Source organism: Kogia breviceps, chromosome 8, assembly GCF_026419965.1.
Source record: "Kogia breviceps isolate mKogBre1 chromosome 8, mKogBre1 haplotype 1, whole genome shotgun sequence".
Classification (NCBI taxonomy): Eukaryota; Metazoa; Chordata; class Mammalia; order Artiodactyla; family Physeteridae; genus Kogia; species Kogia breviceps.
The window spans coordinates 93651415-93671117 of NC_081317.1; the positions used below are offsets into that span (position 1 = coordinate 93651415).

The 19703-nt window shown below is 36.0% G+C and overlaps 1 protein-coding gene across 1 annotated transcript in view; it reads right to left on the minus strand.

Annotated features, from left to right (window-relative positions):
* The window catches only part of ERP44 (endoplasmic reticulum protein 44), a 91963-nt gene that overhangs the window by 24754 nt on the left and 47506 nt on the right, over positions 1–19703 (minus strand). The window contains exons 5-8 of the mRNA XM_059071016.2: positions 7417–7601; positions 6587–6702; positions 3519–3576; positions 1033–1149 (exon numbers count right to left, since the gene is read on the minus strand). Coding sequence (XP_058926999.1) covers positions 1033–1149; positions 3519–3576; positions 6587–6702; positions 7417–7601 — 476 coding nt within the window. The remainder of the gene's footprint in view (positions 1–1032; positions 1150–3518; positions 3577–6586; positions 6703–7416; positions 7602–19703) is intronic.

Genomic DNA, 19703 nt, shown 5'->3' on the forward strand with positions numbered 1-19703 from the left:
AACTGAGAAAAGTAGAAGGGATGTTCATTTGATAAAAACTAAGACAAGAAGCAAGCAAGTAAGCAAGCTTTACTGGAACACAACCATACTTATTTATGTACTATCTAGGGCTGCTTTTGTGCCACAACTGCCAAGTTGAGTAGTTGCAACAGAGACTATATGAACTCCAAAGCCTAAAATATTTACTATCTGACTTTTTACAGAATTGCCAGCCTCTGACTTGGTGGGGATTATATGGGTGTGTTTACTCTGTGATAATTTCTTGAGTTGTGTATTCAATACCTGAGCTATTCACTTATAATTCTTTGAAGTAAGCATGCATATAAAAAGGTTTTTTTTAACTTTTTTAAAAATTACATTCTTAGACTGATGGTTTTGAAAATGAAGGAGTAAAATGAAATGAAAGATATGTTTCAAATACAGTAAAGAACAGAGAGATGCACCTCACAGACACAGCTCTTTGTACTTGCTCCTCCAACCTCTTAGGTTTTTGTGTTTTGTTTTTGTGGGAGTTGTTCAGAGTTTGGGATGGGCTTTATTCCAGGTGCATGGGATCACTGAGAACAGTTACATGATAACTGATAATTGCTTTCATTATTTACGATGGAAAGAGAACACAGTTTCATTCTTTTAGGATAGACAGGAATCAGAAAAACTTTTTTATACCAAAGGATTATTCACTGTATGTAATTAATTGTAACTAAAATCTGCAGAGCATTGCTTCTAAAGCAATCCCCTTAAACAAGGATCTTCAACCAAGGGTGGGACCAGAATCACCTGAGAGGCACTTTCAAACTCATTTTCAAGGCTGTCATGAACCACTGCTATTGCAGGAAATACAACAGTGGGGTTCTGGGATAGCAGAGGTGGAGAACCATTGGCCTGTATTATGGAAATAGCTGTATGTACTTATGTTCCCTGTAGGATTTTTATAACTGATAAGTTCTGTGGTAAAATAGTAAGATGGGTGGAGGAACTTGCTCTTTTGGAAATCTTAATTAAAAATAACAACACACGTTAGAAAGTCCGTACCTCTCCATTTTCAAATGTTATTTCTCGGACAAGAGGAACACATTTATCTTGAATCCAATTATAAGTCCCATCAAAATTTGTCATAGATCCCAAGTACACCATATCTGGAGCAGAATGCTGTTATAAAAACAAAGAAAAAAATTAAACAAATCTAACCTGTGCTAGCAAAAATGCATTCTGAAAGCCATCTATGAGCCCAGAAAATCTACACAGGATACAAAAGAAACAAAAAACATGGAACTTCTGAGAAAGAGGGCTATAGATGGTAATAAGCTGATAACTCTGTGATTATCGGGGACCTGATTATCCAACCTGTGATGTGTAAGCCTTCTGCTTTCCCTTGGATTTGCGTCAATTAAATGTTTACCAGTATCTTCATCAATAGCAGGCAGACATTGTGAAAGAATTATCCTAATGATTTAATTTAGCTATCTCTCCCTTCAAAAATGTTGGAAGAAAATTTGGAGACTTCCAGTAAAAAAGCCTTGAAAAATACATGATACTACATAAATCTAAGGTATGGCTATCTCTAAAATTAATTAACTGCAGTATCTGTTTCCACATTCACTCAAAATTGTATCTATAAAGTGCCTAAAATGATGGTAAATAGCTAACATAACCTAAGCCAACTTACTGTGACCAAGGACTGTTTTACCACTGTAAACACCTTGTATGTGTTGACTCAATTAATCCTCAAAACATCCCCATAAAGCAGGTACCAGTATTATCATGGCTGTTTTTACTAATGAACAACCTAAAGCACAGAGAAGCTAATAAACTTTCCCAGAGTTATACACCTAGGAAGGTAGCAGATTCTTTTTTTTACTTTATTGAAGTATAATTGATTTACAATGTTGTGTTAATTTTTTCTATAGAGCAAAGTGACTCAGTTATACATATATATGTATAAGAATATATATATATTCTTTTTCATATTCTTTTCCATTATGGATATTGAATATAGTTCCCTGTGCTATACAGTAGGACCCTGTTTATCCATCCTATATACAGTAATAGTTTGCCTCTGCTAATCCAAAACTCCCATTCCTTCCCTCCCCTACCCACTCTCCCCCTTGGCAACCACAAGTCTGTTCTCTATGTCTGTGAGTCTGTTTGTAGGTATGTTGATTTGTACTGTATATTAGATTCCACATATAAGTGATATGGTATTTGTCCTTCTCTTCTGACTTAACTTCCCTTAGTATGATAATCTCTAGGTCCATCCATGTTGCTACAAATGCCATTATTTTATTCTTTTTTATGGCTGAGTAATATTCCATTGTATATATGTACCACATCTTTATCCATTCATCTGTGGATGGATATTTAGGTTGTTTCCATATCTTGGCTATTGTAAATAGTGCTGCTATGAACATAGGGGTGTGTGTATCTTCTTGAATTATGGTTTAGTCTGGGTATATGCCCAGGAGTGGGAGTGCTGGATCATATGGCAACTGTATTTTTTGTTTTTTAAGGAACCTCCATATTGTTTTCCATAGCGGCTGCACCAATTTACATTCCCACCAACAATGTAGGAGGGTTCTCTTTTCTCCACACCCTCTCCAGGTTACTTATAGACTTTTTAATGATGGCTATTCTGACCAGTGTGAGGTGGTCAGGAAGGTGGCAGATTTGACATCAAAACAGTCTCATTCCAGAGCCTGTGCTCTTAACAAGAAAACTACACTGAGAGATACATAGATTCTGATAATCCAGAGATGGTCACACTATGTAAGCTATTATTAAAGAAATACAATTGCAGAGAATACAGGCAAATACATATATGAATTCAAAATAGGAAATGAGCTTTCTAAGCAAAAAGTTCATTCATATGACTACAGAAAAGTTAAAAACTTCAGTGTGTCAAAACACCACAAAAAAAACATTAAAATGAAAACTATGAATTAAAAAAAATCCATAGATTTCTATTTGTGTGTGTGTGAAAATTGCAATGACAGACAGGTCAATTTGGGGAGGCAACACTGTGATTTCTGTCTCTCTTTTTTGTGGCTGCCATCACCTGGGCCTAAACAGCTACTTCTAAGTTTAGACACACCTAACTTCTTAGCCAAGGGTTAAAAACAACCTAGCACTCCTTAGTATCTGGCAAGTACCAGGTGAACTTATACCCTAGGAGATCTGGGAGCTTGGCTAGTCTCACTCAAGTTGGAGTGATAATCACAGACCACTGAAGCCTTTTTTTAAAATTTGAGTCCCAGGCCGAAGGCAAAACAGAGAGGTGAAAAAGGCCTGGGGATCAGGGGATCTCTAGTCCCAGCTCTGCCACTAAATGCCTGAGTGACTTTAGGCTTGTGTCCTCATCTTTACTTTGAAAGGTTTGGATTAGCACAAAATGATGCCTTAAGGTTCCTTTCTATATTAAAACTTTATGATTCTGTGAACATTAACATGTACAAAACTACAGATTATACTATATATGTATTTAAATTATATTAAAAATTATACACTAAGAAATAGCAACTTACCCCTGGTGGTTTGTAGATTATGTTGTCTCCACTGTATCTTTCTGGTTTTGAAACAGCTCTAATGGAAAGAGAGAAGCAGTAATAATATTTTTTAAGAAAACTAATAGCAGCAATATACCTGAATGAAGCAGAATTCCCTAGCTGTTTTGCAACATATGAACTATAACAACTTGAAATATATACTTGTCCATCTTCTTTTCTACTTATAAGATTATGCAATACCGGGCTTCCTTGGTGGCACAATGGTTAAGAATCCACTGGCCAATGCAGGAGACACGGGTTCGAGCCCTGGTCCAGGAAGATCCCACATGCCACGGAGCAACTTAGCCTGTACGCCACAACTACTGAGCCTGCGCTCTAGAGCCTGCGAGCAGCAACTACTGAGCCCACGCACCACAACTACTGAAGCCCACACACCTAAAGCCTGTGCTCCACAAGAGAAGCCACCACAATGAGAAGCCCACGCACCACAACAAAGAGTAGCCCCTGCTCACAGCAACTAGAGAAAGCCCGCGCACTGCAACAAAGACCCAACACAGCCATAAATAAATAGATAGATAGATAAATAAATAAATAAGAAAGAAAGAAAGAAAGATTATCCAATACCAACAAAAGCATATTTAAAGGAAAAATTTAATACGAGGCAGATTTTTTTAAAGGGAAATTTTAGTTAGCTGTTTTTGTGACTCAGTATTTTATCTGTGGATTGGCAGTTCTGGCACTAAATAGCTGTTTTTGACCCCAGATTGTTTCCAGTAACTGAGGATCAAGGTCATTGATGTAGTCACATAAACCAGCCACACAAACATATTATCTGCTTGTTCAGTCAGACTCAACCATGAATTCTTTTCTATTTTTAAAACCAAAACTTCTAAAAAAAATAGATGAAATGAAATAACCTACACATCATTAGAATATAGTTCCATAAATAACTAATTTTTTGTTTATTTGTTTACTATTTCCCATGCCTGGTACAGGCACATAATAGGTGAGTAAATATTTGGTGAGTGAATTCTACAACAAATTCTAAGTCAAATGGGTAACTTTTTCTCTCTCTAAATTATATTTGGATTAATTGAACCCTGATTTATCTCCAGGTTCTGACTACAGTAGTCAGGAGACAAGGGCAAGCAGTACTAAGCTAGATTGATGGCCCTAGAACAGAAAGGAAGAACATGATCCATTCATTCATTCACTATTTACTATGTGCTTCCTTTGTACCAGCTATGTTCTTGGCACTTGGTACACAGCAGTGAACAAAACTGACAACATCCTCTCACGGAGCTTCCATTTTTGTTGGGAAAGACAAACTAGATATTTTTATCTTGGGTGGTTAAAAACAAACCAAAAGGGCTTCCCTGGTGGCGCAGTGGTTGAGAGTCTGCCTGCTGATGCAGGGGACACGGGTTTGTGCCCCGGTCCGGGAGGATCCCACATGCCGCGGAGCGGCTGGGCCCGTGAGCCATGGTCACGGAGCCTCTGTTCCGCAATGGGAGAGGCCACAGCAGTGAGAGGCCCGCGTACCAAAAAAAAAAAAGAAAAAAAAAAAAAAAAAAAAAAAACCAAAAAAGGTGGTATGAAGAAAAATAAGTGGAGAAAGAATGACAAGTTGGATGATGGTAGTGCTATTTTATATACAGCTATCAGGAAAGAGCTTTCTGATGACATGATATCTGGACAAAGCACTCTGGACAGAGACAGTTAAGGGCAAAGGCTCTGCTGCAGAAGTGTGCTTGCAGTGTTTGAGGAATAGCAAGGGGCCTGCATGGCTGGAAACAGTATTACAAAAAGCATGGGGGAGAAGTTCTTTCGTTATTTACTCTGTACAACAATCTTCAAAAAACACTGATAATGTTTACAATAAAACACACATAAAAAACCTATAGAAGCATTTAAAACAAGGGAAAAGGTCACAAAATGAAGAAGACATACTATGCCATAAATCTGGGCTCTACTCAAGATAGGTACCACAATAGAGTCTACCAGTTATAGGCCAAAGAAAAGAGAAAAATAATATTGTATAACATCAAAGGATGGGGGAAGATAACCTCCAATGAGAATAAAGAGTCAAAGACAGAACCATAAGAATGATTCCATTTTGAAAGAGAAAGAAAGAAAAACAAGATAAAGCCAGAGAAGTCAGAAAGGTAAGGATCAAACCAGGGAGTTCAACATAAAGTATAGACACAGCAGAAAAAGGACAGGGTAGTTGAGGGTCACATCCTTCAGAGAAATTGAAGAGGATTAAGATTGGAAAAAGGCCACTGGATTTGTTAATTAAGAAGTCACTTCGTGACTGTGTAGAGAGAAGTTTCTTTGGGGTAATGGAGGTGAAAGTTAGCTTTCAGGAAGTTAAGGTATTTTAACTGGTTAAAGCATGAGAAATTCAAGGTAGCTAAGCAAAACTAATCTCTGAAAAAAAATTGAGAATGCAAAGAAAGAGATGAGATTATAGCTCAAGAGACAGAAGGGACAGATCAGGAAAGAGAATCATGTTTTTGGAAAAGGAAAGGAGTTCATGAAAAGGGTCAGGTTGAAAACATGAGAAAGCAAGGACAACTGATGGATCAAAGCCCCAGAGGATTTTGAAGGGACAATTACAAGGAAGCAAGTAAAGAGGTTACCCGTGGAAAGGAGCATTGTTCCTCTGAGACAGGGAAGGCAGAAGAAAAGGTGGTGGAGAGCCAGAGATGAGTAAAGATGACGAAGTTCATGGTCATTAACGAGAAACACTGTGTTGTTTCAGTTTGGAAACCCCACAGGTTAATAAGCATTCTTTGTGACACAGGATAGTGTTAGTAAATGAGCTGAACAAAAAATATGGGATGTTAACTTGTCCAACCTTTTCCTCTTACCCACATTTTGAAATAGAATATAGTACAGAAAGAATAATTAACAGACTTAAACTCTTAGGTCAGAGATAGGTGTAAAAATTTGTTGGTGACTTTAAGAGGACTGAAATAATCTTTGGAGAGGTCATCTTCAAAAAACGACCACACACAACAAGAATTTAACACAACAACCGAGCTGACCTGACCCACTAACACACTCTCAGTTAGGCTACTTACCCAAATGCAGCTAGAAAGGCACAATCATCATGCAAAATATTTGCTACTCTTTCAAAAACTCTATAGTTTTCTGAATCCTTCTGCTCAAAATATCCAATGATATTTCTTTTGCTGCGCTGTAAAATAAAGTATGTAATTACTTTATAAACACATATAGTTCTTTAAGAATAATGTTACTGCATTTACCCAGCTGCTGTTCAATTATCTCCAAATGAAGTATGACTATAAATGCATAATTGGCTTTTAACACCTAGTCCAAAACTATTAAAGATTACATTAGGTTGAAAACAGTCTTAACTATCATCTAATATAATAATTTCCTTCCAGCATTTTATTTTAAAATTTCAAGAAATACATAACTGTTTAATCAGTGACAGTCCTTCCTAAATAAGATGACTAATTCTAAGATGTGTTAAAATAATACATCAATTCATAATGTGTGACTGTTGGTAGAGACTCCACCGTGGGTCTCACACTTCTACATAAGGGTCTCCACTAAGCAAACTACAGAAACTTTGGTTGTGTATGCCTGACATTAACTTCTATTTCTTCATAATTCAGGCTACCCTTTGCCCTCAATTAATTCAAATTAGTGCAACTTTATTGTATTGCTATATACATTTTATCCAAAGGTTTAGTAAAAATATTAGCATTTCCCTTGAGAATTCAAGAAAAATTCAACTTGTTAAGTGTGTATATATATATATATATATATATATAAAATCCACTGCAATGACCTATAAGAAAATGCCAGATTCTTTGATTGCATAAGAATTTGTTTACATTAATCAGGCAGGCTTCATTTGATCCAGCAAAAGTTAATGACTTACATCAAGAGTGGTGATTTCTGCTAAGTCATGAAGTTCTTGAACGGGGTCACTTTTTTGTTGCCTGATGTAATCTGCAAGTGCTTTCACTGATCGCTGACCCCTGTATTCTCTCTTCATCATCATCCCATTACGAAACAATTTGAGGGTTGGGTATTTGCTTATCCTATATCTCTGGGCTATATCAGCTAAAAGAATGAAAAAAAAAAAAAAAGTAACGTCACCCTCAAACTTAGTCTGAGTGGGCCCATTAGCCCAACCGTCAAAAATCTTACAATTATTTAGAGAGAACATTTTGGTTCGTATAATTCTTTTCCAGTATTAGAGAAAAAAAGAGTTTATACTGGTTAAGAGGCCAGGCTCCAGACATAATATTACCTGGTTTAAATCCCAAAGCTATTTACTGTATGTGTGAACTTGTAAGGTGTATCAACTCTCCATGCCTTAGTTTCTCATCTGTAGGGATAATAATTTCTACTACATAGAGTTGTTTTAAGGACTAAATGAGACAATACAAATGCATGACAGAGTAAACTCTAAATAAATGTCAGTAAGTATTATTATAGACACAGTCTAGAAAAAAATTGGAATGTACAAAATTCCAATTTTGAAAACAGTCATTCAAATCACTTTATATTTTGAGGATCTCTTACAGTATTTAATAAAAGGGAATTAAATGTAAATTAAAATCACTCTTAAAGGCTAAAAACTAATATTAGATTCTTTGCTAGTAGAAGAATTTAAAATCCCACATATGCAAATTTTGTGTAAGCTAATACAATTAAGAGCAAAACTCAGCAGTATACACTAAAAAAAAAAAATCCCTTTATTATGACCTATGGATATACTCTCAGACGAATCATTAAAATTAGGATTTATAGCCTCAAAATAAGAAACTAAGTAAAAAGGTATGCTGATCTCACTTTTAGGAATAACAATTACTAAGATACTGACTCAATCAGAATGGAAAAGGCTTTAAATTTTTCTGCTGTTATTTCCAAGAGGTAGTAGCAAATAGGAGAAATCAATGGTTTCTAGACATTGGTAAAGCTCAAATGTCATGCTAGTCGCATGTATGAGAATGATAAAAGATACACTACTTTTTTAGAGTGAAGGGGACCTGAGAGAGCACAAGTAGCTTAAAACAGATGAAAAAAAGAATTTTTTTAACTGAGTTTTAAAATGAGGGCAGAATTCTAAAATGATGGAAAAAAAAAAAACACATGAAAATTCTCTAGCCCCACCTCCATTCCTAGTAGTTACAAAACAAAAACAAAACAAACAGAACTGCAATAAACTCCGTTAACCATCTTAATTTTCTAGGAGATTAGATGGTAGAAACAACTGTACCAGAGGGTATATATGTATATGTGTGCTGAGAGTTTCACAGGTGTATACATAGGTCAAACTTAATTTATACATTTTACAGTTAATTCTAGGTTAGCTATACCTCAAAAAAGATTTTTAAAAATCTAAATGAATACTGACTATACAAAGCAACAACAATAATTATGCTTTATGGAGTTTGACACAAATTAAAATACATAATAACAACAACAACATATAAACTGGGGGAGGGGATATAAGCAGAAGGTTAATGATTCTAAGTATTCTAAGGTCTTTACACTGCCTAGGAAGAAGTAAAAGTACTTATGCTATTTCGATAAGTCAAGGTTGCATTTTTTCCTAAGATAAGAAATCAAAGAATACTAAAACGGTGTATTAGAAGTTAAGGATGGAATATGCGTTCTCAGAAGGGGGTTTGGAGAAAAGACTATGTAATTAAGATCATATAACACTTTGTTAAACTCCATGGAGGATTTATAAAGGGGAAATATACTTGACTATTAAAATTCTTAAACAGAAGACAGATATGAGCAAACAGACAGAACCACTGGTCATACATGAGATCGAGGAGAATATTTTATTCACCAAATCACAGAAATCTGAAATAATATTAAGATACCTTAATATACAAGTATTTAAATAGACATTAATCTGTTTGGTTTAGGAGTTAATACTTTTTGAAGCAGAACACTAGTGGATATATCAGCCATAAGCCCTTTTCCAACCTGATAAATTAATGAGAAAACGTGTCTTTGAGGTGTTGTAAAAATGGTGGTTCTATTACCTGATCAAGGAATTAATTAGATTAAACTGGTACTACAAATTCAGGGGTAAGAGTGGTTGTATAAGCAAGTAGACGTCTTTTAAGATAAACAGAGGCACCTGTTATAAGGCAAAGGCCACAAAGGCTTAGGCTTAACCTACTTAGTAGAAAATCAGCCCAAAGAAATAATAAAAAGTACGGAACTTTACCTTCCTAACTAAAAAACTCAGTCACCAGAACACTACACACTGAAACCTAGCATACTGTAAAATGAATTTCTGCAGTGATATATAAATGAAAAAGTTTTTAATAAAAATGCTGTTAAAATTAGGTTAAATAGTTCTATAATACTAGCCAATGCTACAATGCTGTGGTCTGGAATGTGGAAATTGTCTTTTTAAAAGTTCCTATTTCCCCCAAATATCCATCAGTAGGAGACTGGTTAAATGAAGTATGGTACACCCATATAATGAAGTACTAGGCTGTCATACAGAGGAATGAAAAAGATCTCTTTGTGCTGCTAAGGAGCAATCTCCAAGATACACTGTGTTAAGTGAAAAAAGCCAGGTGCAGAGAAGGTGAAAGAAATATGGAGAAGAAACTTGGAAAATAAGTAGGAATATATATATATATATGTATATATACGTATGTGTATGTGTGTGTGTGTGTGTATATATATGTGTGTGTGTTTGTGTGTGTGTATATATATATATATATATATATCTTTGTGATGCTACCTCCTCCAAAAACAACATCAATGGAAGAAAATGGAAGGAGAAGTCAGGAATGGAATTCATATCTCCCTGACTATACCTTGGTTTTACAGCTTTGACTTGGGACCAAGGAAATGTTTAATAGTAAAACAAAATTAGATTAAAAATTTTTAATACTGTAATTGTTATTTTGAACTAAACACGCACAAATTATAAAGCACATGAGTAATTACACTAATGCTATTAAGAATCAAGATTTTCAGCATAAGGAAAAAAGATACAAATATAAAACTGAGGGAATTAAGTAAAAACCCTGTAATATTTAGTTTGAATTGAAACTACTAGCAAAAATTCATGATGTGTTTTTCTCTTTCAAACATACATATTTCTAAGCTCTTTCCACTGAGAGCTTCATTGGCTAATTCTACCAAATAATTAAAGAAGAAATAATTCCATTTCCACACAAACTTTTCTTGAAAAATGAAGAGAAGGGATTACTTCCCAACTCATTCTGTGAGGCCAGCATTACCCTTATACCAAAACCAGACAAAGACATTATAAAAAAATTACAGACCAATATACCCAATAAACAAAATCAGAGGACTTACACTAGTGGACTTCAACACTTACTGTAAACCTACAGGAATCTAGACAGTGTGATACTAGCATAAAGACAGATGATAGACAAATAGATCAATGGAAGAGAGGTCCAGAAACAGATCCACATATACATGTAGAAGTGATTTTTGACAAAGGTGCAAAAGTAAAATCTAACTATATACTACTTATAAAATATTCATCTAAACATAAGGATGCAAAAACTTTAGAATTAAAAGGATGGGAAAAATATTCTATATAAAACTAATCAAACAAAATCTTGTATAGCTATATTAATAGTAAATATGTACACATTAAGGCAAAAAGCATTACTACAGATCAAGAAGGTCCCTTCATACTAATAAAAAAGTTCAATTCCCCAGGCAGATGTAACAATTCTGAATTTCTATATGTCAAAAAAATCCTAAAAATACATAAAGTAAAAAATGACAGAACTACAAGGAATATCTATAATCATGGTGGGAGATGATTATCACACCTCTTAGAGCAACTGATATAACAAATAAAATCAATAAAATATAGAGAATTTGAACAACACAACTAAGAAACCAGAATTATTTGACAGATATATTATTTACTATCCCAAAGCTGCAACATACACATTTTTTGCAGGTATATATATCATATAAAAAACATATGATGAATCACAAAAAAAGTCTCAACAACTTTCAAACGATTCAATTCATAATGAGAATAAAGTAACTTCTACATGCCATGGATCAAAGATGAAATTACAAAGGGAAACCGGAAAATATTTTGAACTGAATGATAATGAAAAATACATATCAGAACTTGCAGCGTGCAGCCAAAGCAATGCTTAGAATGAAATTTATAACATTAAAATGTATATGTTAGGGGGAAAAGGCTAAAAAACAAAAAAGTATTAATCTAAAAAAATCATAAAAGAAAAACGAAGAAAGAAGTGAATGAAAAAGATAAAAGTGAAAATTAATGAAGTGGAAAATAAATATACAATACAAAAAACCAAAAAAGCCAAAATCTGGTTCTTTGCAAAGGCTAATATAATAAAATCAATAAAGGGCTTCCCTGGTGGCGCAGTGGTTGCAAGTCCGCCTGCCGATTCAGGGGACACGGGTTCGTGCCCCGGTCTGGGAAGATCCCACATGCCGCGGAGCGGCTGGGCCAGTGAGCCGTGGCCGCTGAGCCGCCGTGGCCGCTGAGCCTGCGCGTCCGGAGCCTGTGCTCCGCAACGGGAGAGGCCACAGCAGTGAGAGGCCCGCGTACCGCAAAATAAATAAATAGATAAATAAATAAATAAATAAATAAAATCAATAAAGCCCTGGAGAGACTAACCCAGAAAAAAAAAAAGAGAAAAAACACAATTTTAGGAATATAGCGGGAGTCTGCAACTCAGATAATAAGAGAATATTATCAATAACTTAATGACAGTAAGTATGGAGATTTCGATAAAATGGAAAAATTCTCACAAAACCACAACTCACCAAACCAACACTAGAAAATATAACTGGTCCCAAAATTAAGGAAACTGAACCCATAATCCAAAGCCTTCTCACAAAGAAAACTTCATTCCTAGAAAACTTTACCAGCAAATTCTACCAAACATTTAAGGAGCCAATAATGCTATTTATATAACCATTTTGAGAAAACAAAAAGAGGGGACATTTCCCAAATATGAGGTACATAATCTTTCTGCCAAATCTGACAAGGAAATGATGAGAGAAGAAAAATACATGTTAGTCTCAATCAAGAACATAAGATGCAAAACTTGAAAAGAAAGTATTAAAGTGAATTTAGCACTGTGTACAAAAGATAATACATCACAAGCTGGATTTAGCCTAGCACTTCAGTTTAATGCTTGAAAATCAATCAGTGTAATTCATGACATTAACAGAATGAAAGAGAAAGGTTCTACTACTTCTCAAAAGAAACAGAAAAACATTTGGTAAAATCAACATCTACTCACACTTAAAAATTTTGTCAAACTAGGAATAGAAGGGAACTTCCTTAATTTAATAAAGGGTATCTAAATAAACAAATACCAAACAACTTGACAGTAAAACACTAAAAGTTATCCTGCTGATATCAAGAAAGAAATAAAAATGCTTGCCATCACTTCTACATAACACTGTACTGGAGTTCTTAGTGTAATAAGAAAAAGAAATAAATACACACACACAGAGACACACACTGGTAAAGAATGAAAATGTCTTTATTTGCAGACAATCTTACTGAGTTCATAGAAAACCCAAAAGAGAATCTACGAAAGGATTTCTACTTCCAAGCAGGATATAGTAGGTAGCAGAAATCTACTGCTTCCACTGTGATGACTAGGAAAAAAACCAACTTTTTAAAAAAATCACATTTTTAAAGATACCAGAGACCATGAAACCAATGAAGACTAAATGAATTGAAATTCCAGAAAGGAAAGGACCATTCCTAAGTAAGCAAAAGCTCACTCACTGGCATTTTTTTTCCCTCTAGGTTTCCTATGCAATATTCCTTTTAGAAATTAAATCTGCAACTTGTGCAGATTTAGGGCCAAGTATTACACCTACATAGGCAGGGAGAAAGAAAAATCAGTGAAGCTATTCACAGTACCTGGGCTGGAATGGTGGACTGAAAGGGACCCTGAAACACACAGGAAGTTTTCCCCAGAGGATATTTACTGAGTACAGGGGTAGCATAGGAAGCTGGGGACTGAGCTAAAAGGACAGAGTAAAATCTCCCATGGCCTTATAGTGCTTAGGAGATACTGTCTAATTGTATAAAGGCCTGCATCAGCATCAAACATACAACCAAGACATTTGCCAGATTTTGAAGCTGCCTAGGCAAGGAAGCATCTAGATGTTGAAAACACCATGAATTTTTAAGTCAAACAGGAAGAAAGATATTGGTGACATATATGAGACAAATTATTAATATTCAGAATATATAAAGAACAGTTACAAAAGGACCATTAAAAAGATAAACGGGCTAAGATTATCAGTCAATTTATGAAAGAAACGCAAATGGCCAATAAACATGTAAAAACATGCTCAGTTGTGATTAATTTTAACAAATTAAAACTACCAGAGAACACATGTGGCCCATCCTATCAGCAAAATAACAATAACTTATTAAGAATTTTTAAAATCAATATTATCAAGCCCTATGAAGGGAAAATATATACTACTAGGTCCAGTTTAGGTGCACATTCAATGTTAATAAAGTTAAACTAGGGACTTCCCTGTTGGCGCAGTGGTTAAGAATCCACCTGCTAATGCAAGGGACACAGGTTTGATCCCTGGTCCGGGAAGATCCCACATGCTGCAAAGCAGCTAAGCCCGTGCGCCACAACTACTGAGCCTGCGCTCTAGAGCCTGTAAGTCACAAATACTGAGCCCATGCATCACAACTACTGAAGCCCACGTGCCACAAATACTGAAGCCAGCGCACTCTAGGGCCTGTGTGCCACAACTACTGAGGCCGCATGCTGCAACTACTGAAGACCGCACATCTAGAGCCCGTGCTCCAGAACAAGAGAAGCCACCGCAATGAGAAGCCCACGCACAGCAACGAAGAGTAGCCCCTGCTCGCTGCAACTAGAGAAAGCCTGTGCGCAGCAACGAAGACCCAACGCAGCCAAAAAAAAAGAAAAAAAGCTAAACTAGACTAGCTGGTGCCTGATTTGCCAAGGAATTTAATCCCCAAAGGATTTGGCAGAAAAAATATGCAATAGACCCAGAAAGAAATGAACTAGTGTAATACGAAACATCCATTTTCTATTTGTGGCCTAAGGATCAGTATGAAATTGGACAGCAAGAGGCACTGCTAGAGACAATATAATGCTTTCAACTTCCTTAACGTGGTGAATTAGTGGGCATAATCAGAAAACAGTGCACTAATAGCAAATACGCATAAACTAGAAGTGAAATAAATAAGGCTACAGATGACCTCCAGAGAGTCTTAAGTGCTAAATTAATGGTATTTGACTTTTATCCTACATGTGATAAGTAGTCACTGAGCAGCAAAGCTGGGCTTTAAAAATATTCACCTAACAGTGGTAGAGAACCAGGGAGACTAGTAAGGAAGCCACTATAATAGTCCTGGAGAAATAAGAGTCTGTTTACTAACTTAAAAGTACAACCTTTAGGTTGCCTTAAAATTCTAGTTATGGATAGAAAAAGATTTAACACTCAAAGACTATTAGAGGAATAGATACTTGCTTGCTTAATTCTCAAACAACATCATGACAGCAAGTATACTGCATAATGAAGTGGCTTTTAATTATTAAGAAGCAAAAACCTGGGACTTCCCAGGTGGCACAGTGGTTAAGAGTCTGCCTGCCAATGCAGGGGACACGGGTTCGAGCCCTGGTCCAGGAAGATCCCACAAGCCGTGGAACAGCTGAGCCCATGTGCCACAACTACTGAGCCTGCGCTCTAGAGCCTGCGAACCACAACTGCTGAAGCCCGCACGCCTAGAGCCCATGCTCTGCAACAAGAGAAGCCACCACAATGAGAAGCTCATGCACCACAATGAAGAGTAGTCCCAGCTCGCTGCAACTAGAGAAAGCCTGCGCATAGCAACGAAGACCCAACGCAGCCAAAAATAAATAAAAACTTTTTAAAAAAGAAGCAAAAACATTAAAATTACATTGATCAATAATCTCAGACATAAAGGTGACTTTTTACAAGCTTTAGTCAAAAGTGATTTTAAGATAATTACAATGTGACATTTTGACAGCATAACAAAGAATGACTTAAGGGGTATAATAAATGGAGGGTTTTTTTTATTATTATTAACTGGATGGATCAAATGTTAAAATCATTGTCAAAGGAATTATAAATTTAAGAAGGTTACCATCTCACTGACTGGAAAATTAGCATGTACTTTTGCTTCAGTGGTCACTTACTTTGCCTTGATGGGTTCTGCCTGCCAGCCTGCCTAGCAGGGTTCCAAATGGGAAAATGCCTCTCTTCTTGTCTCAGCAATGTCCCTCCCTGCTATGATTAATCATGTCAGATAGTAAAAGAGGCAGATGATTTCAACAGGAAGGTCTTACTGTTCTGGTTCCAGGATAAAGACCACTGCCGCCTATGTACTTTTTCCATTCCCAAACCATGACCTCCCACAATGTGGTAAAAACAAAAACAAAAACAAAAACACAACAGCAAAATAAAACTCTAAACAGAAAAATTATAAACAAAGCCTATAAGCTTACTCAGGATTCAGACTAAACCTGCTCATCCAAGTTCTATGCACATGAATTCTTCACTGTATATTTTCTTTTTTTTTTTTTTACTGAAATATAGTTGACATATAACATTGTATATAAGTTTAAGGTGCACAACATGTTGATTTGCTACATTTCTATATTGCAATATTACAATATGATCCTCACTGTAGTGTTAGCTAGCACTCCTATCACTTTACATAATTATGATTTTTTTGTGTGGTGGGAATAATTAAGATCCAGTCTCTTAGTAAGTTTGATGTTAATACAATAGTGTTGTCTATAATTATTTTCCTATTCTTAATGTCTCATTTGTATACAGCTCTTATAAAAACTTCTCAATTTCTAATGTGGAAGGTTCAAGTTGCATTGGAAGGCAGACAAGTGTGAGTAACTCTGGTATTTGGGAGCAAGTGCTGCCTGATTCAAGGACAATGACAAAGTACATTCCTAAAAATGTTAGTGGGAGTCAATGTTCTGCTTGGCCAGCAAATAATGTAAGAACGTCTCTTGCTCAGTGCCATACAGCCTATAGCCACTGGAGGGCAGCAGAGAACCTGGTCCCACCAGGGGCAGATGGATGGGACTTTCTACATCTAAGGCAGCATGACCACCAGAGAGTGATGAATTCTACTCTCAAACTCTCCAAAAGAGGCTGCATAAGATTAGATAAAGTGATATCATGACCCATAGTTGAAACAAAGGCAAGTTTTAATTGTGTGTGTGTGTGTGTGTGTGTGTGTGTGTAGAAATTTTGGAAAAAAAAGACAATTACAAAAATAGGAAACAACCACTGGGGAAAATCACTATTAACATTTTGGTTATATCTTGCTGACTCTGAATAAAAGCTGCTTAAGTAGCAGTTGACATGTTTCAATTGAGAAAAAATGAACTCTAAGGTCAGTCAAACAGTAAAGTCTCAGCATCAATACTTGCAGAATGGGTATGAGCAGCTTGGAAGAAAATCCTAGAAAAAGTAGAGTAACATTCTTTAATCAAGTGTTACCACCACTCTTAATGGCACAGAAGTCAATAAATATTGTGTGGAAAACCACAAAAATCAATGACTCAGAATTGGTAAGTGATTGCACAAGAGTCAGATTCTGAAGATGAAACTGTTTCAGGATTACTTGAATAAATTACTTCCCTTTTTAGGTACACAAATGAATGATATGACAAAAAATCTGTATCTAAGTAATTCTAAAATAGTTCTTATGATAGACATAAAAATCCTAAGAGATAAAACATTGTGCTATAGTTCAATTTTTCTCAGTTTTTTTTCAGTTACAGATAAAAGTGTGCCTTATAATCAGTGACAAGTAAACTTGACAAAATACTGCAAAAAATACTTTACCGTATATGTTGAGAGATAATGATATAACCTATTTAAAGTATTTAACAAAGCACCTATAAAACTAATAGTTCATAAATGCTGGCTACTATTTATCCATCCATCTATTCAATAACTATAAATAAACACCGATTATGTGCTAGACACCCCCAATCCAGTGTTAGGGATAGAGGGGTAAAAAGATAAGGTTCTTGCTTTTATAGAGCTTACATTTTATCATTATTATTATTATCATTAATATTACTACTGCTGCTGCTACTACTTCTAATTGTTTCCACAGACTAGAATCTTAAATGAAATTCTTGAAACTCTTAATGTATAATACATGTAACAAAAAGATACACCAGTTTGGATTCCCTAAGATCAGTATAAAAGAAATCCTCTAATAAGTCCATAATAAATATGTCTTCACCAGAGATGTAGAGACTCCTTTTATGGGACCCCCAGCTGGCAGAAACTAAAAGGCCAATTGTCAGATCTGTGAGAAATATGAAACACAGTATCCGTCCTCTGCAGGATAAGTGGGGACACAGCGGCAAATGCTCTCTGGGCTGTAGGAGGGAGCTGCTCCTCTGTGTGCACCTTGAGTCTGTCTCTTTAATTGCCCTGACTTCCTTTTCCTTTTTCTCTTCCTCTACTTCTCTTCTACTTTGTCTGTTCCCTACCTTAAATACAACAGATGGAGAAGTTAGGGGCTTAGGAGGTAAACTAAATTCTACCACTAGATGAGGGTTTTTCAAGCTACAAGATTTACACTGGGATTTCAAAAAAATATAGCTAAGCTTAAATAGTTGGAAGCTTCCTGAAGTCATTCCAGCAACAGTCTAAGTTTAAAACTCTCTTACTGTTTCCAACCTTTTTTGGGGAAGGCGGTAGAGTGGGCAAGGGAAATCAAAGCTGCTGCAAGCAGCTCATACACAGAAACAAAAGGGCTGACTGAGTGAAATGAGCCTGTTATATCCACTCTTGCCTTCTCTCCTTCTCCAGTTCCAAGTTCTCAGCCTATTTACCTGAACCTTTCAACAAAGAAAGTCCTAGGAAGGGCATATAACGAAGTGCGATAAAGGTAGGGCAGAAAGCACTCCATGGGATGCTGCTACATGGAAGAGACAGAAATAGAAAGAAACGCGGGCAGCAAACCTAGAATTATGTACTGAGATGGCTTTTCCTGATCAACTAGTAAACTGGCGTGGAGGACAACTCCAAAAGGAGGCCCAGCAGGTTCTAAGGGATGAGTGCATGCATTGCCTCCCACAAGGGCTGCTTTGAAATACTCAGCATGTTTTATGAAAATTAGTGCCATTACATTTTTATATTGTTATATAATTATGTTGTTTGTTTCTTCACTTTATGGTCTCACCTCATCCTCAATTCTTAAGCAGTGCTGATAAAGAAAAAAACTGTAACACAGCACTGGCAGAAATTCCCAAATGCAAGACAATATACCAGATTTGTGGCTAAGATAGACAGATCTCACAACTAAATTCAGACATGTGTCACACCTCAATTCGAGCTTGCAAAATGTTAAGAAGCAATACATAGTCATTAACGATTTTAAAAATTCAATGCAAGCAAAGGGTGGCTCATTCATTTTGCCACATTAATTTCTTCCAGGAACCTTGTTGGGTTTTATCAAGTCTTTCAGCATTTATTGATAGGATAAGCTGGTTTTCCCCATTTTAGATACTGATGGGATTTATTCTATTTCCTAACATTAAGCCATCTTTGTGTTACTGGCATTCTACTTGGTAATGGGAGAATATTCACAAAAGGCACATCTACCTTCCATAGTACCCAGTGGTAATGCAGACATGCTACTGTCCAGGAAATGGCAACTTATGAGAGAAGGCAGTTCATGACCAACAAAATGACTTCAATTGCCATCCCTGCACACAGGAGGTTTTCACTAAGAAATCGACACAGCCACAGAGAGAACCAGGGCTCAGTTTCCAAAAGCCAGCAAGTGGCTCTAAGTATTCCTCAAAATGCCAGTAAAAGTCTATCCAAGGAAATTCTCTTTAAATTCAATAATCATATTGAAGGTTACTTATCATAGTGAAAAGTAACAGAAATTACAATTAACAGTATCACAGTACATCTGTACAGTGCAGATTTCAAGCTTCTTTCACACATATTCTCTCAAAAACTCTAAAGCAACAAGGCACTCCTCCCTCTTTTCCAAACCAGACAAATTACAGGTTCAGTGACTTTTTATAACAGCTTTCTATTTTGAAAATTTTCAAACTTAAAAAAAGATGAAAAAGTAATATAATGAGCACCTGTATGCCCTCACCTGGATTT